Genomic DNA, 25,176 nt, shown 5'->3' with positions numbered 1-25,176 from the left:
GAATTCTCTAAACCTAAATCCTGGAGCTCCCAGTTAAGGAGCCTTTCTCCCAGGGGTGCCCAGATGCTAGAGACAGGCCCACCATCCACTCGTCAAAGAGCGCCCTCTACTAGGGGGCAGCATAACCAATAACCTCCTCAGTGAGGCTACAGTACTCAGAGGTAGTTTATAACGTGCTTTGCAAACACAGATGTGGGAGTATTTAATTCTCCCCACATGTGGGTGACATGAAGTTGTCAGGAAGAAGCTACTAAAAAGAGCTGATATCTTATTCGATTGGCATATAGAATTCCTTGTTTTGGTTAATGCCAGTAACTAGGGCCGCATCAGCTGGGGCCCCACCTCTGATGACAACAATAGCTACCATTCACTGGACCCGTATTGTGCTGGATGCCAGGCAAGGGCGCTCATATATGTTCCCTCATTTGATGCTCACAAAATCCCCGGGGGTGGTGGAGCGAAGTGGTTATTAAGACTTTGGACTCAGGGGCCGGCCCAGTGGCGCAGCAGTTAAGTGCACACATACCGCTTCAGAGGCCCGGGGTTCACCGGTTCGGATCCCGGGTGCGGACATGGCACCGCTTGGCAAGCCATGCTGTGGTAGGCGTCCCACACATAAAGGAGAGGAAGATGGGCACGGATGTTAGCTCAGGGCCAGTCTTCCTCAGCAAAAAGAGGAGGATTGGTGGCAGATGTTAGCTCAGGGCTAATCTTCCTAAAAAAAAAAAAAGGGCTTTGGATTCAGACTATATGAGTTCAAGTTCTGGTTCTACCACTTGCTTAGTGACTTTGGACAAGTTGTCTAACTTTAAGCCTCAATTTCCTCCTCAACTGGAGATCATTGATGGTAGTCATAGTTGTTTGTTTTTTAATAGCTGATATTAGCAGTTAGGTTACCCTTGGGAGATGGGGGTGGGCTGTGACTGAAAGGGCATGAGGCCGTCTTCTGGGGTGCTGGCAGTGTTCTGTTTCTTGATCTGGATGCTAGTTACATGGCATTTTAGTATGTAAAAATGTAACAAGCTATAAACTCAGTTATGTACCTTTCTGTATTGTTATTCAATAAAAGGTTAAAATAGTCAACGTTTCTTGTTCCTTACCATGTGCCTGGCATTGTTCTGGCTGCTTTACATTGTTATCTTGTTATCCCCATGGCTTCAGTTCCAGGCAGACCAGCTCCAAATCCCCCGGTAATGAGATTAGTAGCTACTCCTTTCTGAGGTCGCTGTGCAGATTGAATGAGGGCATCGGCAGGCACTTGGTAAGGGTGCAGGAAGTTTGATATCCTACTGGCTTCAGTGTAGCCAGCTAGGTCGTGGGGTGCAGAACTGGGACTCGCCCCTGTGCATCAGGACTCCCGCCCCTGCCTGCTGGGACTTGTGCTTAGCTGCTCGACTGCTCTGGCCACATCCTGTTTCTTCCTGCTGTGAGGAGCAGAGACTTCCAGTCCAGCCGTGCGTTCTCCGGGGCCCAAGCAGGGCCCCTCGGGGTGACTGTAGAGCAGAGGTTCTGGGGAAGCAGGTTAGGTTCCTGGTCCCTGGGTGCTGCTGTGAACTTTGACCTCTGCTTGCTGGATCTGTGAGAATGGACGGTAGCTGTGTTTAATAGCATGGACAGTGTGTGGATGACTTGCTGGCATTCAGACGGCTTTGCCTGTTAATCTTTAGTATAATTAGTGTTAAGTTGGGATAGTCAGAGCTTACTGTTTGGATTTATAAGGTAAACTCCTTTGATTATGAAACCTGTTGTCAGAATTGTAGTCCTAAAAATGTTCACCAGGAATAATTAATTGCCGTGTTTCCTGACATTAGTGATTTGTGACCACCTTTTTGATTTTTACCATGTCACTGAAGCCTTAATATTCTATTTGCTTAATATTTTAAAATCATTCTTAAATTTAGATTTATCTAGATATTTTTAAAAAGGAAAGTAAATCACTATTGTAAGTGAAAAAGTTTTGCCATACACAGGAGGTAACTATAAGAAATATGTGTGTGTGTGTACACATGTTTCAAACTGTCCACCCTCACGCCTCCTGAATCACCTTGCGTACTGCTCTTTGGCTGCGTGCGTGCCCACGTTTTATACGTCAGTACACCAGGGAGCAAGCCATTGAGGTCTGGCCCAGGGTCACACACTGAAAGCCAGCTGGAAAACCCAGACCCTTGGCTGACTCCTGGTCCGGTGCTCCCTCCCTCTGTGCTTCCGGTAACTACTGGCAGTGGACGGTAAATGTCCGCCATGTTTATTTGTGTGTCACCTCTTACTTTGCTTCAAATAGCCAAAGAAGTGCGATAACCCATTCTGTTCCCCATCTCCCCCCAAAAAGAGGGCAAAAGTGACTCAAGTGGTAGAAAATCAGTAGCAGAGTCCCCTCAAGGTCATGCTTTCAGATGAGGACTGGAGTGGCCTTGGTTGTGCTGGAATATCCTGGCCTCATGACTCCCGTTTTCTGACCTACGCCATGATTGACTGAATGTACCTCACCTCCCTTGAGCAGCTGCTGTTCAGAACCATCAGTTACAATGCAAAGGATTGCTGGGGCTGTGTGTAGTGGAAATCGTTGGGTGTGAAGTCCTTGAGAAGTGGAATCTGTTGGAGAAAGTGTTAGGTGGAGGAGAGGGAGGGAACCTAGTGCTGTGGTTAGTAGCATAGGCTTCAGGCAGGCAGGCTGGGCGGAAATACTGTTTCTGCCACCTAGAAGACGTGTGGCAGGTCACAGCTTCTCTGAGTCTCACTTTTCCTTGTCTTAAAATGGAAATAATAATAGCAACTTAGAGAATCATCATGAGGAATAAATGAGATAGCTAGCATCTTTAAAATGCTCTTAACAGAGTGCCTAGCACATAGTAAGCACTTGTTAAATTTTAACTCATTATTTTAGTAGACTTTTTTTTTTTTTTGCAGAAGATTAGTCCTGAGCTAGCGTCTGTACTAGTCCTTCTGCACTTTATATGTGGGTCACTGCCACAGCGTGGTTGACAGGTGGTGTAGGTCTGCACCCAGGATCCAAACTCAGGAACCCAGGCTACTGAAGTGGAGCGCACTGAACTTAACCACTATGCCACGGGGCCAGCCCCTTTAGTAGACATTTAAAATCTGGGCCCACCCTATGGCCGAGTTTTTAAGTTTGTGTGCTCCGCTTTGGTGGCCCAGGGTTCACCAGTTCGGATCCTGGGTGTGGACCTATGCACCGCTTATCAAACCATGCTAAGGTGGCACCCCACACAGAACTAGAAGGACCCACGACTAGGATGTACAACTGTGTACTGGGGGCTTTGGGGGGAAAAGAAAAAAAGAGGAAGATTGCAACATGTCAGCTCAGGGCCAGTCTTTCTAAAAGGAAAGCACTTGACCAGATCCTGCCCTGTTGTAACTGAGGGAACAGCTACTGTTAAAATAAGCAAATTAATAAAATCACTTCTTGGAACAAGGTTGCATTTGTATGAATAAGGAAATACATTGTTTCTTTACAGTATATCATAATATGATGTATAATGTAACATCAATGTAAATTATGATATAGTTGTATTTTACAGTGTCACACTCATATCTAACATTTGTTTAGCCAGGGTTCAGATGCAGCCTGTTGACTTCAGAGCTACGCCTCCTAACCATTGTTCTATACTGCTTCTCTCTTAGTGGAAATTTCCCAAGTTATCGATAACTGAAGCAAACATGTCTGAAGAACAAGTCTGAGAGCCTCAGTCGTATTTGAGAAGGATTCTCATTGATGTAGTCGAAATTAGGAAGAGGGAACTGTTGTAACTCTTGGCATACCAGCTTGGGGGAAAAAATGACATTCCAGCAACTTATGAAGCATATTTATAAATTATAAGGAAGGCCAAGGACTCAGGAATAACCTCTTAGCTACTTTGGAAGGAAGGGGAAAGATCTGGAAGCCAAGAGGCCTTGTCAGGAGGGAGCAGGGCGAGTGCCTGATGTGGAGAGCTTCGGTGTGGGGTGTGTCTTCTAGAGTGATTTGACATGCACGCTGTTGGGGGGAATCCACTGATAATCATTAGCCCCTGTACCCCATTCTTTGTGTTTTGGGGTCATCTTCACTGTCTACTGGGAATGTTTTGGACTGTCTTTAAAAAACTAGCGCATAGTAAGCACTCGTTAAATTTTAACTCATGATTTTAGTAGGCTTTTTTGTTGTTGAGGAAGATTAGCCCTGAGCTAATCTTGAAATCTTGATCAGTAGTCTTGAAAACCCCCACATCAGCCATTTACTGCTCAGTTTATTGTGGCAGATGGAAGGGTCTCCATGGGGCACAAGTCACTGCAGCGTTCTCACCTTTAAATTCACCTGCCTTACCAGCTGATTATTTAAACGTAACTTTTGTACCTCAAGTAAGTAGCCAACCTCCACAAGCTTATCCAAAACAAATATGGAGAACAAGATTGCAAGTCGGTGGTAGAATGCTGTTAGGCAAGATTTATATAGTATTTTGTTCTAGAGCAAATGGCCACTTGCCCTGAGACTTAGGAGGTGAGGTTTCCATCCCCAGTCTGTCTGCATATTTTAATTACTACTAAAAGTACTGTTTTTAAACAAGCACCTATCCAGGCTGCCGTCGTCTCTGGCCTGGACAGGGATCGGCAAACGTTTTCTTTAAAGGTCCAGGTAATAAATGATGTATGTATTCTTTGCATACCCTGTGGTCTGTGCAACTACTCAACCAAGACAAGTGCATGTGGCTGTTTTCTAATAAAACCTTATTTACAAAAGCAGGTGGTTCCGCAGCCGTAGTTTGCTGACCCCTGGCCTGGAATATCTCCTAAATGGGCTTCCTATTCTTGTCCTCTTAGAATCTATTTTCTTTGTCAAGGGGATCTTTTAAAAACAAATCAGCATGTTACTCCCCTTACTAAGACTTGCAGTAGCTTCCCCTCGCCCTTCCTGTAAGATCCAGCCCTTGCCGTGACCTCTAAGGCCCTGTGTGAACTGGCTCTCGCTTACCTCTTGGAACACATCTAGTTCCTTCTACTCTAGGGACATAACTTCTGTCTTCCAGGCTCATACCTACCAAGGTTGCTGCTGCCTCAGGGCCTTTGGGCAGGCTGTTCCCTCTGCCTGGAATGCTCTTCATCAGATTTTTGTATAGCCAGCTGCTGCTCCTCGTTTAGGTTTCAGATCACATGTTGCCTCACAGTGGCCTTCCCTGATCCACCGTTTAAAGTGCCCTCCTAAGCACTCGGTTTCATCTTCTCTTGTTGGCATCGTGCATGTCACCAGCTGAAAAGATCAGTTGATTGACGAACTTGTTTACCTGTGACTCCCCACCCCAGAGAGTGGGGACCTGGTTGTTCTTGGTGACTGCAGGAACCCCAGTGCCTGGAACAGAGCCCAGCGTGCAGTAGGCCCTCAGCGTTTGTCAGTGAATTGTCTTGTGTTACAGCCCTGCTACCTGTGAAGGGCTTTCTAGTATACAGAGCTCCTTTGTGTTCAGAGTCCATTATCTTTTCAAAAACTACGAAGCACATGCTATCATACCCAGAGGATCTTACGCAGAGAGGAGAGAGTTGCCCACCGCCACAGAACTAATAAACAGAAGGGACGAGACCTGATCCCAGGATGCCTGACGCCTAAATCCTGCCTTGGGTTTTCAGTATCATGATCGTCTTTCGTTGGTTGATTGTTTAAGGTAATTTATCTTTATGTTGGTTCCAGAAGGTCTCAGACTTCTGGGCACGTTTGGACAAACTCAGAGAACTACCATTATAGCCTTTGCTCTGTGGGACAGCTGTGCTAGCTGCCCCCATTCAGCCCTGCTGGTTGAGCTTCACTCGGGGACGAGCATCAAGGGCAGTCGCTGTAATATTCCTTTGGTTAAATGAAAGAGTTGATTTGTTATGAAGATCTCACTTAATTTGCTAATGAGAACAAAGTAAGTAAGTTAGTTGTACATAGCATTTGTTTCTGGGGGAAAAGTTTTAGGGGTTTTTTTAAAGATTTTATTTTTCCTTTTTTCTCCCCAAAGACCCCGGGTACATAGTTGTGTATTTTTAGTTGTGGATCCCTCTAGTTGTGCTATGTGGGACGCCGCCTCAGCATGGCTTGATGAGTGGTGCCACGTCCGCGCCCAGGATCCAAACTGGCGAAACCCTGGGCTGCCAAAGCAGAGAGTGTGAACCAACCACTCGGCCACAGGGCTGGCCCCCCGGTGGAAAAAAATTTTGATAGTTGTGTTCTGTTCTTTAACTGATAATAAATATTACAAATTCTGAAATAGCTCTCAGAAATTATTTCACTTTCTCCGGTGCAGGAATCCTGCTGAAATAGTCTAGACAGATGGTCAGCCCCCACGCTGTTTGGACTTGCAGTGAAGAGCAGCTTCTTGTTTTCTATCTCTGTGGGTCACAGCGTCACTTTATAGCTGTCAGCGTTAGCAGGGTGGATGTGTTCCTGAAGAGTTAGAGCATCGAGCAGAGGTGGCCTTTGAAACATTGTTGGAGAATGTTTTTCTTAAGGGAATCCTGTGAGAAAACCTTTTGAACAAAGTTCTTCATATTGTTGGCTGGCGTTTTTCCTTAAAGTGCAGTATTCCTGTATATTAAGTGGTAACTTAAAATACTAATTTGCTTGTAGAAGACAAATTTTTGGAAGTGTTATTTCTAAAGAGACGTTATTATTAAGACCAAAGGAAAACTCAGTTTCCAGTGGTTGTCCTTGCACGACATTGCCTTGTGTGTTACCGTAGGTCTGGGGAGAAATAGCATGACAGCCCTTTAAAGAGGACTCTTGTCTTTCTCCCTCAGATAGAGCCATGATTTGTTACTGAGTATTTAAATCTGATTCTCTCTGTAGATTGCTGCTAAAATTGACTCAATTCCTCACTTGAATAATTCCACACCTCTAGTGGACCCCTCAGTGTATGGATATGGAGTACAAAAACGGCCCTTGGATGATGGAGGTAAGTGGCTGTGAGTGTCTGTGCCTTTCAGATGGTGGTAAACCTGCCGGTTAAGTTGGCGTCTGTGTCAGCCGTCTTGTTAGCGGTGCTCTCCAGCGGCACTCGGAAGATTCAGGAGTGGGTGAGGGGAAGTATTTAGGGTGCTTCTCCCCAGCAGTTCTCCAGCATTTGAGTTCACATTTGCCTTAATAATACAGGCATCTTTCCAGCTGGCCTGTAAGGTAAAGACTTGGCCGTTGAGCATCAGCTTGGAAACAGTTACACCAATTTGAGAGTTTTGCTTGATTTAGCCCTCCGTTATTGCAGTGAACATGTGGGAATTAAAGTGCCCGCTTTTCTCCAAAGTGGAGCTAAGATTTGCTGTGGGGCTCTGAGGAAGCCGTGGCCACATCTTGACCTTAAAGAATGGGAAGGGGATTGGTGACCGTTCTACCGTCTGTCTGCTGGGTTTCTTACCATTCCCATTTATGACAGGCACTTTCTAGAAGCATCCATTTTCCTTTCATTCGTTAATTTGTCTGGCATTTTGTTGGCTTGTTTATATATCCTATTCCATTCCTCGCAAAATTTGAGACCACTTAGAAGTGCCTATCATCAGCACCTTGGCAAAGAGTATCTGTCAGATGTGTTTCTGCACAGAACTTGGACTTCCTTTATCACATTGTCTCCTGCAAAGTATGATTATAAAAGGGATTCTGAAATACACTAGAATGTCCACGAATGTGCACATAGTGGGTGGGCCAGTGTCTTCTCTTTCTGTCGTCCTGTCAGTCTGTGTATGCACCTAACCACATATGTATGTACATATTTCTCTGATTTATTATTATGAAAAAATCGAGGCATACAACAGTATATATTGTGTAATCTCCTTTTCCAAAAAAAGTGCATGTTTTTATGTATGTAGAAAAAAATGTAATTCAGCATGACTTATTTCTCTGGTATCTTTGGGGATGCTAAAAGAGGAGATCACCACTATTTTTTTTTTTTTTTTTAAAGATTTTATTTTTTCCTTTTTCTCCCCAAAGCCCCCCCGGTACATAGTTGTGTATTCTTCGTTGTGGGTTCTTCTGGCTGTGGCATGTGGGACGCTGCCTCAGCGTGGTCTGATGAGCAGTGCCATGTCCGCGCCCAGGATTCGAACTAACGAAACACTGGGCCGCCTACAGCGGAGCGCGCGAACTTAACCACTCGGCCACGGGGCCAGCCCCGAGATCACCACTATTTTTAAATGTGGGAACCTTTTTGGTATAATTGTATAGATTCACATTGTGAAGACTTTAAAGGGGCGTTACTCATTTGAATATAAAAGTTCTTGTCTGTTTAAAAAAACTGTTTATGTTTATGATCACGCACATAGAAAATCTACCCCAGAGCCACTGGAACTAAGGTGGCCACTTGAACTGCTGCTACAAGATGGTACCCTCTGATCTTTTTATGTTTGACTGGTGTTGGTGAGTTCTTGGGCCCAATATGACTGGCTGCGTTCTCTGTTCTTGCCTGAGTGAAGAGCTGTCATGTGAAGTAGCCTTTTTACCTTTGCAGGGCAGTGACCCTTCAGTTCCTCTTATGGGAAATCCATATAAAAATAAGAAGAAGCTGTCTGGCTCTGAGCATGTCTTGTAATGGACAGTCTCTCTGGCCCACTGTTTCCAGAAATCAAGATCAGTACATTTCACTACTCCCAATGTTGGTTTCACCCACCACGAGGAGTTGAGGTGTGAAACTTGTACACGCCATGACTAGGTATTCACTGTGTCCTTTGCGTAAGGAACGCCTAAATATTTGCACACGAAGCCTCTGGCATTTTGCGCTTTGTCTCCCATTAATCCTTTGCACACTCATTTGAAAGTTACTGCTAAAAGGCTCTGAATTTATTGATAAAGAGACCTACAGAGCTGGCAGATGTAGCTAGTAAGTCACCAGTAAGTTCAGAATCTCACTTGAAACTCTAGTTCATTATTATATTGTGTATTTTCATGTCTTTTGTGAGAACTATGATTCTTTTGCATGTCTGCCTTTGGGAGACTGAGTCCTTGTAATCAGATAATGGACGTGGTTTTTGTTTTCCTCCTCCTAAATATTAAGCCTGCTTGTAGGGGAAAAGAACTGAGAGAGCGGCTTTCCGTGTCCTGCTAGGTCGTCCAAGTTTTGTAACAACAGACTATTTGAAGCACAAGCAATTCCCCGCCGGCCTTTGAGACTCTGTATTACGGTCGGTTGCAGCTAATCCTCTCTTCTGTGAGCACCGTTTAAATAACAGAATTACGTAAATTGTCCGCTGGTCTGCACGTTGTCCTCCGCGGCAGAGGCTGAGGCTTGCTGTTGTGTCGGCGAGGACCTGGGCGTCTGGGGCCTCACTCGTCGGTTGTCTTCTGCTGGGGATCAGGGCGCTGGGCCAGTTGTGTTCTCTTGAATAAATATGTGTGTCCACAGATCCTGTCAAGGAAAGTGATGTTCGTGTTTACCCGACAGCTTTCTGAGGGCCGCAGTCTTGCTGTTTGTGAGAGAAAGTTGAGAAAAACAGACGAGCAGCGAACGGGAGGCCCGGCACCTTTTCCTCAGCAGTAAAGCTTTCCAAGGCTGTGCAGGCTTTTGTTAGTTTGCTTTGGCTTGGGGTTTTTTGACAGAAGGTCACCAGATCACTTCTTTAGCAATGTGCACTTTCTAACTTTCCTGTGAGGCCAGCTTCTTTAACCTTTGGGAGGTGAAAGTTCAGTCCCCTGGTTCTCCGAGGTGGTATTTGGGTTATTTAAAAGCACTTCAGTTTTTTTCTTTTAAGATTAGCACCTGAGCTAACATCTGTTTCCAGTCTTCTTTTTCTTCTTCTTCTCCCCAAAGCCCTCCAGTACATAGTTGTATATTCTAGTTGTATGTCCTGCTGGCTCTGCTGTGTGGGACGCCTCCTCAGCATGGCATGATCAGTGCCATGTCCGCGCCCAGGATCCAAACCGGTGAAACCCTGGGCCACCGAAGCGGAGCTCGTGAACCCAACCACTTGGCCACAGGGCCGGCCCCAGCACTTCAATTTTTTTTTTTTTTAAGATTTTATTTTTTCCTTTTTCTCCTCAAAGCCCCCGGTACATAGTTGTATATTCTTTGTTGTGGGTCCTTCTGGTTGTGGTATGTGGGACGCTGCCTCAGCGTGGTTTGATGAGCAGTGCCGTGTCCGCGCCCAGGATTCGAACCAACGAAACACTGGGCCGCCTGCAGCGGAGCGCGCGGACTTAACCACTCGGCCACGGGGCCAGCCCAAAATCAGAATTTTTTTGAAAGATTTTATTTTTCCTTTTTCTCCCAAAGCCCCCCGGTACATAGTTGTGTATTTTTAGTTGTGGGTCCTTCTAGTTGTGGTATGTGGGATGCTGCCTCAGCATGGCCTGATGAGCGGTGCCATGTCCAAACCCAGGATTTGAACCTGTGAAACCGTGGGCTGCCAAAGTAGAGTGCGTTAACCTCTCGGCCACGGGGCCGGCCCAGCACTTCAATTTTTAAATCGGCTTTTAAGTGAACCAGAGAGAACCTGAATGTAAGGTTCGCTCAGGACGTTGCGATTTGCAAACAGGAATATGAATAGGAGGGTTAAAAAAAGTGCCAGGCACTAGAACAAGGGAGCAGGTTTGTTCCTGATAGAAAGGCCTGTGGGTTTTTTGTGTTGCAGGGCAGTTTTGAACAGTCAGGCAGACTGCTGGCTCATGAGACTGCTTGGAACTCAGCAAAAGGAGTTTAGGGCTCAGCTTTCAGAGCCAGCCTTGGTGCCCTGACCTGGGAAGAGCAGTCGGTCCACTGCCCTCCGCCTTTGGGTCAGGGAACTTTACCTGTCAGCATCTCAGTCTTGGCACCCACACCCTGTAAGGGTCTTTGAGGTGTACCCCACCAATTCGGGAGCTCCCTGCTGGTCTCGGGCTGACAGCTTTCCCATCCAGTATTTCATGCTACAGCTGGAGCCAATCTGACCAGTTCCATTCCTCTGTTCTGAGACCTGTGGCAGCTTCCGGGAAGCAGGGAGGTCTGGCTATTCTTGACCGGGCATCACCCACCTGCCCTCTGGCCTTGCTTCCCTGTCCTGCACCCTGTGGCAGTCTAGTCATCTGTTTTTCTCTTTGTTGTTCCAGAAGCACGTACCCATCCCGGCTCTTCACCTGGCTGACTCCTACAGCTCTGAGGTCTCAGAGTTGATAGATGTGACGTCCTTCTAGAAACTTGTGCTCATCTTCATCCTTTGGCGTTCTTCAGTGCCCGCTGAGGTGCCACCCAGCCTCCTTATCTTCTGTGGTCCCCTCTTCTCCTTGCTCCCTCCGCTTTCCTCCTTTGTTCACGTAGCCACCTCACAAGGGAATCAAAGATCCCGTTCTGCTCTGAACATCTGAAGCGGTTCCTTTGTCCCTTCCTTAGGGCCCATGTCATCTCCTGCTTTATTCTGCAGGTAACCAGGGTGCCTGTGTCTCTCCTGCTGGAGTCTTGTGCCATGATTGTGGCAGTGGTCTCTTTATTTCTCCACCTACCTTATGTAGTGCGTGAATAAAGGCTTGATGTCTGAGTTCTCCCTCTTCATATCCTGCGATTAGCGTTTGGGAAACCTTGTGAAAAGTAAGCTCCAAATTTAAAGAATAGTAGTAGCTAAGTGGCTTAGCATAAATTTAAATTTAATCTAAATCAGGCGTTGTCAGGCTTTTTCTTAAAGGACCATACAGTAAATATTTTAGGCTTTCCAGCCGTATGGTCTCTGTCCAACCTACTCAGCTCTGTCTTTGGAGCTCGAAAGCCGCCATCAACAGTATGTAAACAAATGAGCGTGGCCGTGTTCCAGTAACTTGGTATTTACAAAAACGGGAAGGTGGCCCTCAGGCATAGCTTGCCAGCCTCTGATCCTAAATCAGCCTTGTCAAATGATTAACTAACACTTTCTTAATCTTCAGTCGGCGGAGGGTACAGGGGGTCCCCCCCACCCCGATTCTCTTGAACAGATCTCCCTGTCTTGGGTTCCACCATCTGACTGCCTGAGAAAACAAGTGCTTTCTAAGGTTTGACGCAGAGGTGCTGGCGGTTGGGCAAGTCGCTCATCTCCTCATCGCTGTACGTTTCTAGGGGCCAGGAGAGCAGCCTCTCCAGTTTTCTGCCCTGGGAGAGTTTTACGTAATCACGCCCCCCCCCGAGCTTTTGTAGTTGAATCAAACAGGCCCCACTCTCCCCACCCTCTGTGTAAAGGGTGGCACCCGAACCAGAATTTCAGGTGAGAAAAGGTCTGTTCTGCCATTACTAGGGGTAGAGGGCACACAAATGACTGAAAATATGCCTGCTTTTCTAGCGAAGGCTTACCTTTCATGTTTATGTAGTACCTTTTTATATAGTACTGTGCTTTCTGATTTTTAATTTCTAATTTTAGAAATTTAGAAAATTAATTTTAATTTTCTAATTTCATCTTGATGATATTCTTGTGAAGGAAAAAGAATTCTTGAGTGTACGATCCAGTGAATTATGTACAGGAGACTGGAGTAGAATATTTTTATGGTTCTTTCCAGGTTTTGTTTCAGCATTTGTGGCATTGAGCAAAAAGAAAAGGGGGAAAGAAGGAGTGAGGAGGAAAGATTTTTTAAAAATTCCAGACTTTCAGAGAGAGAAGAGGGATGAGAGGTGCCCATGCCAGGTAGTGGCCAGGGTCAGGGTTCTTGCAACTGAATGGCCTGGGTGTTCAGACCATGCCTGTGGCTCACGCCACCTCAGGCAGGAGTGTGCGAGTACCAGAGTCTCTGCTTGGGAAAGAGAGGAAAATGAGTCTCAGAGATGCTGATCCTTTTCCCTGAGTGGAGGTTAGTGATGGGCGCCACGAGGATGAAAGGCCAAGGCTGAAACTCAGTTTAGAGGGGAGAGGTTTGCCTTCACCAACGAGGTGAAGTCAGCGAGGGGTGATAGCGGCACCCGTCAGGCTGGGGTGCGTGGAGACTCCCGGGGGCGGGGGGCATGGGCAGGTGTAAGGAAACCCCTTCCCACGCTTCCACCCTCTGCCCCTCTTCCTACGATGGGTCTCCAGGGACTGTGTCTCACTGGAGGCCTGTGCCCTTCTCCTTTCCTTGTCCCTTTCCCATTTCCCTGTGGTTTATGGTGGGCTGTCGCCTGAGCTGGCAGAGTCCTCAAGTGACCCAGAAGAGGTGAGTCAGGAATTCTGGGTGGGAATCCCAAGGTGACAAAGCGTGAGAGTCTTGGTGAGAAATGTTGAAGGGGCCGGGATCTGATTTCGATTTTATCCAGGTGAGAAGCCGTGGCAGAGGTGCGTGCAGTCCCCTCCTCCCCTCCACCCACCCGTTTTAGGAGTTTAGGATTACGAGTCAGATGTGAGAGGCAGTCGTGTGGGTGCATATTAACACGTATGTGGGAGTTGGAAAAAGGAAGTGCAGGTTTTTTCCTGGCGAAGGATGATCCGACCGATTGGTTTGACAGTTGGCTTAGCCACCTCGGTGAAATAGACGTTTTCCACAGAAAGGGGTGAGTTGCAGCCGCAGCAGCAGTGTTGCAACAGAGATATGACTGAGCTCATCACAGTACCTGTCGTATCCTTTGTAGCTGTCAACCTAGGGAAAGAATTCAGGTGTCGAATTAAAAGAAGATTCTTAGTTTTTTCAAAATTCTGTCAGAAAATATCTGACCCAAAGTGGCTCTCTACCCCAGCTGGTTGTGAGAGCCACCCAAGAAGCTTTTAAAACACATCGGATGGTACAGCCTCTCTAGAAAACTAAACATGCACTTACATTCTGCCCACAGTTACACTCCTGGGCATTGATCCCTGACAGAGAGAACCTGTGTTCACACAAAAACCTGTCCACCAGCAGCTTTATTTGCAATAGCTCAAAACTGAGAAGAGCCCAGATGTCCTTCAGCAGGTGGATGGTTAACAAACTGGGACATGCACATGATGGACTGTTACTCAGTAATAAAGAGGAACACACTGTTGATGCACACAACCACCTGGCTGCATCTCCAGGGCCTTAGACCTAGTGCAGGACCCGTCCCCGCAGGTTCCGTGCTGTGTGCTCCCATTTCTGTCACATTCTTGCAATGGAGGACAGGTGAGTGCCTGCTGGGGTGAACAGACCGAGCGGTGGAGGCCTGCGCAGCATGAGAAAAGGTCACTGCTGGAAGGAGTCCTGGGCGTCCGTGTCACACAGATGTCTGGAGAAGTGCTTTGACCAAGGCAGGTGCCTGAGAAGTGGTAGGAGGAGGGCTGAACCTGGATCTCTGTCTCATGTGCCGTAATAGTGTGTGCTTGAAGGGTGGACCCCAAAGTCTGATGGATGAGGGTTTGAATCCCAGCTCTGCCAGTTAGCTGTGTGACTTTGGGCAGGTTGCCTAACCTTTCTGACCACTGTGTTTCCTCACCTGTAAGATGGAGATAATATCTACTTCATGAGATTACCATAAGGATTATAGGAAGTTATTTTCAACTTTTAAAATGCCTGACTCACAGTGTGAAACTCATATTTCTATCAGAACTAGTTAGTACACACATATTAAAACGTGTAGTTGAAATAAAAGCTTTATGAAATCTATATCCTTACTATATATGATACATTCTGTTTTCTACTTCACATTAATAAAGCTGGTCCTGACCCCCTACGCTGATGTCATGACCACTGTATTAAATGAACATAATGCTGTAAATAAGTCATAGACTTAGTTTTCCTCTTAATTTTACTCCACTGCTCCTTGGGTCAGGCCCCCAGCAGGCACCTGACCTGAGGAGGAGCGCAGGCAGGGTCCCTAACATCTCCGCACCCCTAGACTGGGATAGGTCGCTGCTCATCACGGAGGCTTCTGCTTCCCCACTAGACTGCACACTTCTTGAGGGCAGAGGTGACCTTGCCATTTCACCCCCAGGACCTAGCATGGTGCCCATGCTCAAAAGCCACCAATTTGTAGGATGAAGAATGACCGAAAGGATTAGTATCACAGAATTAACAATGATGATGCTGAAACTCCCCAAATGAAGGACAGGGAGCCGAGATGGGTGCAGAGTCCACATGCGCACTGGCCCCCGCCTCTGCCGCCCGAGAGCGCGGGTGTGGGACGCCTTCCTCGCCGTAAAGGGGCTGGCGACAGCAGCGTCTTCCTTCGAGGGGTGGCCTCATGCATGCTGGCGTCTGGGAACGCACCTAGGGACGCTAGTGAGGGCGCTTTTTTTGACTTAAAAGAATCCTAGGACTGCCAGTGAGGGTGACGTTAATTTTGATAGACTTTAATTCACTCTCACTTTAAAAAAATAATAATTTCCAAAATTAGTAACAGATTGCTTGTCTAGGGATGTTCAGCTGAACTCCAACGTGTCAGTGTTCCGTGGCCCTGGGCTTAGAGTTGCTGCATTAGAACACAGGAAGCCTTTGTGTTGTCCTTAGGAGAAAGGCTTTTTACAAACGCTCTGAAAACCTCAGAAATCTCTGTGGCCGCCTCATGCTGACCTTCCCCGGGGCTTGGAGAGGCGTCGGGCCGAGCCCCAGGAAGGCCACGGGGGATGCTCCTCACAGTCTCAAGAGGGAGGTTCGGTCTGTTGATTTGTATTGCCAGTCCTATAAAAACTGCTGGCGTTTTCTCTCCTGACCGACTCACTCACCTGCCCGCAGTCTGCTGCTCCGTGCGCGACGCCCGCGTGTCATCTGTGCCATTACAGGGAGCAATGGTGCTGTCCTTTGGGCTTCTTTGAGGTGTTGATGGGCATTAACTATTAAAATTCTTGCATATTATAAAGTTGGGTATGTTCCCCAGTGATATTTTGTTAACATTTCTTTTGGAGAAAGAAAAATGAAGACTTTTTTCTCCTCTCTATTGGGAAAAAATGTGTCCAGCCGCCTTATGTTTTCGAAGACCGTTATTGAAATTGGCATAGTATTACTCTTGAGAAAGCATTTCTCATATGGTAGCATGAATATTTTCTATGGGAAGCTCATTTTTCCGTAGCCCGGGCAGCTTCCCATTATGTAGCGTGCACGATAAATGAGCGCCACGCCTGTGTGCGTGTGTTTACGCGTGTGTGCTGGAAGTGAGCACAGGTGAACTTCTGAGGCAAGATGAAGCGTTGTCGACCAACGTACGCCATTAGCGGGAAATAGGACTGATTTTATTCAGCCTTTTTCCTTTTTTACAGTAAAATGACTGTAGTTACCATTAAATTGAGCTTGATCGGTGTTCCCATGGGCCTCCCTCAGTTGACCCCTCTCCATGAAACTGAGGAGCAGTCCCCGTTCGTGGAGTTGGACGTTATCAGTTTGCTGTGTGAGCGCCCAGCACCCCTTATCTGACTGCTGGTTTTCATTTTTAGGCACCAAATGGGAATGTTTGCAAAGGGAATGAAACTTCAAATCACATGTCTCAACCTTGGGCCACAGCATTTATATGGAGGAGGGGGACAATTTGTCCTCCTTATGAGTCCACCAACACAAAGAGTTGACTCTGGGTTTGAATTTGGTTTCATTCTTGGGTGGTGTGGTCTCAGCAGTCTGTCTGTCTGTGGGACGGTAGTGTGTGTGCTTTTGTTTCCAGTCTTTGTTACAGCACGTCCAGTTGTTAGCAAAGCAGTTGGTTGTCAGAATTGATTCTGTGTTCGTGGCACCTGTGACATATACTTTGCCAACAAAAAGGAATTTCCTTTTTTTGTGATGAACACAAAATTTCAGGTGGCTTTTGACCAGGAGCCCTCTGAATGTTCTCGGGGCTGGTGTTGCCCTTTACTCTCTCTCTGTGGCCTTTCTGGCTGAAGTATCTGAAGGTCGTCAGCCTTTGGACGTCTCTTAGCAAGCGGCACAGGCAGCCCAGAGCCAAGGTGTGGCTGTGCTGCCCTGTGGGGGAAGGCACCTCTCCTTGGTGTTCTTGTCATTTGAAGACATTTGGTTCCTCTGTCTTCAGTGGATTCTTTACCCTACGAGAGGAATTCTCACAGTAAGCAGGAAAGCTGCATAGGAACAGCTAACCAAACTCGAGGGTACTCTTTCGTGGACGCTCTCCTTTGGCGTGTTTTTTCATACCCACTGCCTTAGGTGGTGGACATTCCTCTGTCACAACATGTAGGGGCTGTGTATGTGACGAGGATTCCTTTCCTAAGCTGATAATTGCCCAGTTTTCTCATGGAATGAGAATCGTGAACACTACCTACCCCAAGTGAGAGCGTTTGTCATATTCAGAGTGGAAATGCAAGAAGAAAATTTTAAGAGTCAATAAAAAACAATTCTCTTATCCCTGAGATAAGCAGATTAACAGTATGTAATGTCAATGTTTTGGCTGCAGACCATTATCTTGCTATTGATCCAGAAGAAATATGGTATTGACTCATAGCTTCGTTTACTTTTTGCTAGCATTGTTTCTCTATGCTGTTTCTTCTCCTTTTGAAATATTATGATTTGGTTTCTTTTCTTTTGTCTTTTTCTGACCAGTTTCTGTCCAGTCAGAGAATGACAGGCTTAAGTTCAAGCAGAAGGACGAGCAGTTGGCTTCCTGTATTTCAGATGTTACCCAGTTCACTCTTTGCTCTGAAGTTGCTATGATTGATCTTCCCCGCTTAGCTCATCTCGCTCCTTCTTGGAACTTTCCCCAGAGATGGATGTTTGAATGCTCTTGTTAGCATACTGTAAGATTCATTCAGTTCTTTCTGATATGTTTGGGATTTATACTTTTTCATTGTCTGCTGACTGTGTTTCTTGGGCTGCATTTTCCAGAAGAGAAACACCACAGAATCATTTTTGCTGATGGCTGGTGAAGGAGACACTCATCAATGGCTGAAAGAGGAGAAACTGGAATAAAAAAGCATAGCTAAAGTGGTTTTGTGGGAATGTGATTACAGAGTTGGTTTTCATAATAAGAGGCTATTTGGCACTGTTGTCTCTGTGAAATGGGCTTGAAAGGCAGTTGCTCGTTCTTAGTGTCCACTGCATGCAGACTGCTACAGCGGGTCAGTGAAGAGGCTCGAGGAGGGAGGAGGCCGAATCCTCTCCTTGAGCTGTTTATGCTCTTGGGAGGGTAGGGAGAAAGTGGGTGCCCCGCGGCTGGCAGAACATATGTGCGTGTTCCTGGAGACGGCAGCTGCGGGAGCAGTCCTTCACCACGCTTCTGAGCCAGGAGGTTAAATCTTCTCATTTGTTTTACAAAGAGAAGGACCCTCCGTCTTTACATGAGTTTGGGTCCAGAGGGGAGGGAGTAGGAGGTGACAGGGATTTGGGTGAGCAGGATTTTCTCCCAGGCCGCCCAGCGTGTGGACACACAGATCAATTTCTTATCCTGCATTCAGCTGGACTCTGGGTTAGAGACTGTGTTGATCAAGACATCCCCTCCTGTTTCGTATCAGATAACGCATTCATTTCAGCCACTGAGCCTAAATTACTGTTTGCTTGCTTTCTCCTTTTCTTTTTTCCCCCCTGAAATGCTAAGAACTCGTGTAAGGATGAAGTTGGTTTATCCGTGCTAATGCTTTGATTTTTCTTTTCTCTTTCTCTTTGCCACAGTAGGTAACCAGTTAGGGGCCCTGGTACATCAAAGGTAAGCAGTGGGTTATGTTTTATTATTTATTGATCATTTCTAATTGTTTATTGATCCACCATCTGTACTAGAGTGTTAGAAAGTCAGAGGTTGAGAGTGTGAAAAACCATGGGCTAGATTTCTTTAAGACTCAAGTTTTTTGTAGCCCTTTCCAAGACAGTGTAAGCTTGAGGGATAAACTGGTACGAGGTATTAAAAATCAGCCATTATTGTATGTAGACGTAAAAGACTTCTAGAATGTCAGAGCTGCTCTTTCTGCCCCCGGACGTTTAATTTAATAGGAGAGAATGGGAAATTTTCCCTCCTGCTGTGATGGTTTTCCCAGGATTTAGACTTTTTTTATGAATCTTTAACCTCTTCACCTGAAAAGGTGTCCGAAGAGGTGTGAGTTGTCGGGCTTTCGCAGATTGAGCTTTGGTACTCAAGAGACCCAGGCCTGGGAAGCCAGAACCCTGAGGTCCACCCCTGCTGTAGTGACAGGGACTTGCCAGCGAACCTTGGATAAGTGCCCAGTTGTTTCCCTGCCTCGGTTTCCCCTCACAGCCTTCCCTTAAACATTGAGGATTTAGAGAGATACAAAGACCAAGCTTTTAAAAGACCATTCTGTAAGATAGGATATTTGGCCACAACGTTATCCTTCAAAAAGGATAAAGCCTGCAGGGAACCAGGCCACAGCTTCCCTTGTCTAGTGGCTGACAGTTTGTGCTGTGTGTCCGTCACTGTAACATGCTATCCTTAGCCTTCACCAGCGATGACACAATTATGTCCTCTTGTGTTCTACAGAAATGTTTGGGAGTTTCTAGAAATCACCAGGCATCCCTTAACCAAAAGATTTATCCTGGGTTTGTTGTCATCATTGTTGTTGTTGTTTTTTAATGACTTAATTTAAATGAGATTGTCGTCAGTATCAAATGTAACTTTCCTATAAAGCCACAATTTGCCAGGATTTTGCTTTCCAAAATGTGTATACTTAGTGCGTTACGCACATTTCAGCCTTGCATTTAGAATAGAGCTTTGTCTTCCAGGAAGCTCAAAGCAGTTCATCTTACGACATTTCTTCCTCAAAGAAAGTCGGCCAGAATTGTTCTGAGGGCTGAGGAACTGCCTGAGTTTCATGACATTTTGTATTGTGATAGTGTTTAACCCTTCCTAGTAAATTCCCCAGGGAATATTTCTGAACGTAGACAGCTTGTGCTACATGTGTGAGCAGCGGCCTCGCGGCTGCACTTCCAGGGCACTGTTAGCCTTCATCACAGTCAGGAAACGCGTCCCAGCAGGGCCCCGTGTCTGTTTCAGCGTGCATTAGGCCATCCGAGGCGTGGCCTTGTCCTCCACAGTGTGACTGATTAGGAACCCCAGAATTGCCTGAATTCGGGGGGAACTCGAATATCCCAAGAGGTAGAGAGAATCCCTGTGTGGATATAAAGCTGAGGGTGTAAACTCCACGGGGAGAAGGCTGTTGGCTCGTCAGGGTGATCCTGTGGCAAGTGCTGTTGACCCTCTTGCATTGCTTCTGAGTGCTGCAGTTTCCCTGAACATGCACTCTGTTCGTCCTTTCTGTGATGGGTGGAAATCCAGCCATGTGAGGGGTGGTTGAAAGTGCTTACCTTTTTTTAAACTTAGCTTTTTTAAACTTAGCTTCCTCCTAAGGTACATGTTTAGATTTAATTGCTTTCTGGGGTGTTGGGCAAATTGGATATTGTACACACTACTCTAGGTGGCAGATTTGAAGGTTTATTTGAAAGAGCCAGTACAGTAGTTGTTTAAAAAAAAAAAACCCATAGTGAATGGGATAGCGTTTAACAGGAGGACCTTGCAGAGTAAGTGAGGTAATTATTCTGTCCTGGTCAACACTGGTTAGGCCTCCATTGGATACTGGTTCCGCTTAGGCCATCTCATCCTAAAAGACATAGATAAATTAGAGGTAGGAGAGAGAGCAGTGACAAGATGGGAAAGAAGGAATGTTGCGGAAAAGTTGAGTATCTCTTCATCTAGAGAGGAGACCAGAATACAAATCTAAGCGTTCTCCAAACCCCAAAGGATCCTTCAGTGTTAAGCAGTACTGGGAGTAGGTGTATGAAGAAAAGGCAGATGTTAGTGGAGTTGATGGTTTCATGAAAAACCAGAGGTTTCTTCCTCCAACGCAAGGGTGGGGAGGCTCGGGTCTCTTCAAGGAGCCATCACCCGAAGGGTTCATTAGATGGTGCTCTTGTTTGTGGCTGGGGACTAGTTGCCCGGATTGGCGTGATTCATTTTAAGCCTTTATCCTCCACCATTGCCAATATGGGAAATTGGGGGAACCTAAAATGGCTGAAAAATTCTTTATTCTATATGTCTTTCCAAAATGTTCTTTGTTTTTAGGGCAGTAATAACAGAAGAATTCAAAGTGCCTGATAAAATGGTTGGATTTAGTAAGTATCCGCATTATCCACTTTTCCCCTAATTCTTGTCTGTTCTTTTCCTTTTGATCTCTCAGTGTGAGTGTCTCCTGTAGCAGAATGCTTTGCACACTATGTCCTCTAGCACCCAGAAGCTCTGCAGGTCCCCCTCCAGGCCCTGGGTGCCCCACCCCATCCCCTGCTCCGCCTCTGTTCTCACTTGGGCTAGAGTGCCTGCCTCGGTCGGCTGTGCTCCACGTAAGATCTCCGTCGGCTCGCTGAGGCCAAGCTGACTTGTAGTGCTGAGTGCACTGTGTATATGTGTTGAATCAGTGAAGTCATTCGTCCGTAGTTCAGCATGGAATGAGGGCGTGTCCTGACCCCGTTCCCTTTGTTTCAGTCATCGGCAGGGGAGGGGAGCAGATCTCACGGATTCAAGCAGAGTCGGGTTGCAAAATTCAGATTGCTTCAGGTAAGGGCTTTTGTTTTTTCATATATCTCAGTTTGATAGAAATTAGTATTTTGCAGAGTTGTCCAGATTCAGTACCTTTGCTTGTTGCTTGGAAATTTAGGGGCCTGGGTAAGTACATGTGATTGCTGGTTTCCTTGCACCTCTGGAGCTGGACTCCCAGATGAGAGCCAGAAAGACCAGGGCAGAAGTGGGCTCCGGCATGAGGCCGCCCATCTGGCCTCTCGGGGAGACACTCACAATCCGTGGCCCGGCACGGCCCCTCCCGAACACCTGCTGTGTAGGGCCTCTGTTTTCTGCACCAGAACGTGATTCCAGGCATGCTGGGGCCTGGAGGAGTCCTGTGGCTTTGAGACCCCTCCTGGGGGCTTCTCACGGGCTCCCCTGGGTTAGCAGGCCCTGCCCTTTGTGGAAGGAGGCCAGCTGGGGGTTCTGGCTAAATGAGCGCGTGTTAAACGCAGTTCGGACCTTTCCCAGCTCTGTCCGTTTTGACCGTGCGATATGGACAGAGACGGATAGAGGAAGAAGAGTTTTAATTTTATTTATAGTTTTAGCATCTAATTTGAGTTTGACCTCTTTCCACAGTGGAGGAGGGGGTTTGGTGAATATTCAACTAGAGAAATCTTTGTCATTTTAAAAGATACTTATTACAGTGTCTCGAAGGCAGTAACTGCTGTTAGGTATTTCTCTCTTTTTTTTGAGTAAGAATTTTAAGAGACAGTTTTTTTAGGAGCAAAGTAAAGCGTCATGGGTGGTGTTGAAAAGTAAGATTTTCCTCTCTTGTCAAATGGCCTGGAACCAGATCCACATAGATGTCACTGATCTCTTGGGGTATTCATGCAATAATTGGTAATAATCCTAATGTGCATATAATGAAATTCCTTACTACTGTACCTCAGAGCTATTTGCAAACAAATGACCATGAAACCACGCTGCAAATGAAGAAACTGAGGAATAGCGGGTTAAGTGACTCAAACACTTATTTGCCCACAAGTGGGTCAGAAATGAAGCTGAGACTGGTAATTAGGGCCAACTCAGAAACCCCTGCCGCGCCTCTCACCTTCCCCTGCAGGACTTGTTTCTCCTTTGAGCATCTAGAGTGGAGCTCCCAGCTTCATGTTGTCTCCACAAGTGGAAGCAAACTGTCTTCTCCTGGGAGCCTGGGCTCTGTGGGGCTGCGTAGGAAGCAGCCCGGAGAGACAGTGCGCACAGAGGCAGAGTGCACGCTTGCCTGATGCCCACCAACACACCTCATCTTCTTGATTCTTCTTATAGAGAGTTCTGGGATTCCAGAGAGGCCCTGTGTACTTACCGGAACCCCAGAAAGTATTGAGTAAGTTTATTTTATTTACTTTTTCCTTTCACTCTTCCTCCTTCCCCAAATGGGGAGAAATGGGAAGGCAGAACTGTTACTGAGCGCTGTCGATCTATGCTGCAGTCTGGCCACCGAAGTAGATGCTTCTGTAGAGAAGGATCTCAGAGGTTGCCATGCCAGGGGAGTTTTTCTTTTACCTTAAACACACAAGGTATCACCTTTTTTTCAAACCCTACAGAGTATCTCACGACTGTCATAACATCTACTTCATAAACCAGGTTCCCACCCCTCCTGAATGCTCTAATCAACTTACTTCTTCCTTGTTAATACCTCCTTTACCCGAGCAGGTCTGATTCATAAGCCTGTCACTGTGTGAACCAGTGAGAGTACTGGTACCAGAGTTTTGCCTGGGGCTGATCCCCTGGCCCTTCTGGTATTTGTGAACCAGATACATTGATTCTTCCTGGCCATTGCTCCACTCAGAGGGCCATATGGATCGGCCAGAGGGTGTCTTGAGTTTTGGGGCCCTTGCAACAGCCGTAAGACTAGCATTGCTTTCTTACCCTGGAATACGCATGCTCAGAGCCTGGTACCAGGTGCAGGCCTCAGAAATCCAAGAACCTCCTGGGGAAAGGGGATGTACTAACTTAGAGTCTGCTCGCTTTCCTCTTTCAATCTACTGAGTAGCATTGCATTTGGGGACGGGGTGCTGAGATTATGTCTGGCTCAATAGGTAGGGCTGTTCTATTGTTTCCATTTCTCAGGGAGCCCAGATGAGTTTGAATTTTCTTGTTCTGCTGTAACATTGCAAGCAGTGAACCAGAATAAATATCGCTGGCAGGTGTGCATTATAGGGCAAGCGGGATGGTTTTGCTGGAGCTGAGGCATTTTTCTTCCAACACAGGTTAATCTAGTACACAAGCAAAATATTAAAAAGCTGCTGTAACTGAGAAGATACACGAGGCTGATGTCTGTACACAAAGGCTGAAGACTACAAAAGGCAGCGTCTGTTTCCTGCCTTTCTCTCCTTTCTTTCTCCTCTTCTACCCGCTCCTGCTTCCTGTTCTCCCCAAGCAGTCAAGGCAATGGGATTGTAACTTTAGGAGGAAACGGTTCGATTTCCTTCAGTGCGCAGTACAGCCAGCCTGTTTAGTAGCTGAATTCTTCCCTTTTAAAGGAACCAAAAAATAGAGTGCACATGGTGACTTAAAGAATAAATACCTCAAGTGACAAGCAGGGGAGCTTCTGGTGCAGAAAAGGGAAGTGGCCGACAGATGACCTCGGTAGGCTGGGTTGCCATGTTTCAGCCCCGCAGCTCCTCCCCCCGCCTCCAGATAAGTCAGCACCAAACAGCACGGCAGGTGAGATGCGGGGTCCTGAACATCGGCGTGCACAGCGCCAAGCAGCTGGGTGTGACTGTCCAGCTGCTTCAGGGCTCTGCTGCCGCCCCTCCACCCCTGAAACCCAACTGGTGATTCGTAGCCTGAGCTTAAAAGTCAGAGCAGTCTGGTTGGCTATGGAGAAGTAGTGTGGCGTTTGGGAATTCAAATGATGACTACTAACCCCTGCTTTCTTTCTTCCCCTCCTTCTCATTGTTCTCTCTCTTCCCTTATTTAACAAATGTCTGTGGAGTGTCTGCTCTGTGAGAAGGGTTATGCTGGACTGGGGAACAGAGAGATAGGCAAAGGAATCGAAAGTGGTCTTTGTCACCAGAGCACCTGGCATTCTCAGGAGACAAGACGTGTTTGTGGAGTGAATACAAGACACAAGCACGGGCAGAGGGCAGACTGGGAGGGGCTGTGTTGGCATGTTGGTATTGTGGTGTGTGTTACTTTTCAATTCCAGCCCAGTGGTGTGGCGGATGGCAGAGCCCTCGCGGGTTGTGGGGCAGGAGCTGGAGCTGGATGGAGGGCTGCCTTCCTCCTTCCTGCTCCCCCCCCGGGGCTGCTTCCTTTTCCTGGGTACCCAGAGCGTTCATTCAGACCTGGTTCTCTTCCCTCCCAAAGACAAGCCAAACGGCTCCTGGGCCAGATTGTAGACCGCTGTCGGAATGGCCCTGGCTTTCATAACGACGTGGACGGCAGCAGCACCATCCAGGAGCTTCTCATCCCCGCGTCGAAAGTGGGCCTGGTCATCGGCAAAGGCGGGGAGACAATAAAGCAGTTGCAGGTGGGTGAGCCTTCAGCAGAGCAGCCCTCAGCACGCCTTCAGCCGCCTCCCTCCCCGTGTGGGAGCTGTTGTCTTAACTCAGGCTTCCCCCCGCTGCTCCGGTGTGCTGCCGAGCCCTGGGCCCCGTGGACCTGAGCAGCCATCGTGGCGGTGAAGCCCTGTTAGGGTCGCTTTTACCGCCTGACAGCAACATCTCAGATAAAAGTGCCGTGTCCAGAGTGGGGGCTCTGAGCCAGCAGCACACCCCTCGTTAGCTGTGAGATCTTGAATAACTTCGTGTCCTCGTTGAAGACTTGGGTCCTCATCTGTACAAGTCGGGAAGGGCCGGCCTCCCTGGCGGAAGGAAGATGGAAGAAGACCCGTTACACTCTATTTCTCTGAGACCCGTTGCAGAGAGCCCATTCCTGAGCAGAT

At 47.0% G+C, this 25,176-nt stretch overlaps 1 protein-coding gene across 4 annotated transcripts in view; it reads left to right on the top strand.

The window, feature by feature from the left end:
• FUBP3 (far upstream element binding protein 3) overlaps positions 1 to 25,176 on the top strand; it is a 51,039-nt gene that overhangs the window by 5,761 nt on the left and 20,102 nt on the right. For 2 of the 4 annotated variants that reach the window (XM_014863456.3, XM_014863454.3), the window contains exons 2-7: positions 6,815 to 6,920; positions 18,398 to 18,431; positions 20,793 to 20,842; positions 21,210 to 21,281; positions 22,554 to 22,611; positions 24,600 to 24,762. In XM_014863456.3, coding sequence (XP_014718942.3) covers positions 6,815 to 6,920; positions 18,398 to 18,431; positions 20,793 to 20,842; positions 21,210 to 21,281; positions 22,554 to 22,611; positions 24,600 to 24,762 — 483 coding nt within the window. The remainder of the gene's footprint in view (positions 1 to 6,814; positions 6,921 to 18,397; positions 18,432 to 20,792; positions 20,843 to 21,209; positions 21,282 to 22,553; positions 22,612 to 24,599; positions 24,763 to 25,176) is intronic. The other 2 variants (XM_070518516.1, XM_014863455.3) reach the window with 1 other exon arrangement.

Source organism: Equus asinus, chromosome 10, assembly GCF_041296235.1.
Source record: "Equus asinus isolate D_3611 breed Donkey chromosome 10, EquAss-T2T_v2, whole genome shotgun sequence".
Lineage (NCBI taxonomy): Eukaryota > Metazoa > Chordata > Mammalia > Perissodactyla > Equidae > Equus > Equus asinus.
The sequence above is the reverse complement of the archived record's forward strand: the minus strand, read 5'-3'. Positions and strand labels throughout refer to the sequence as shown.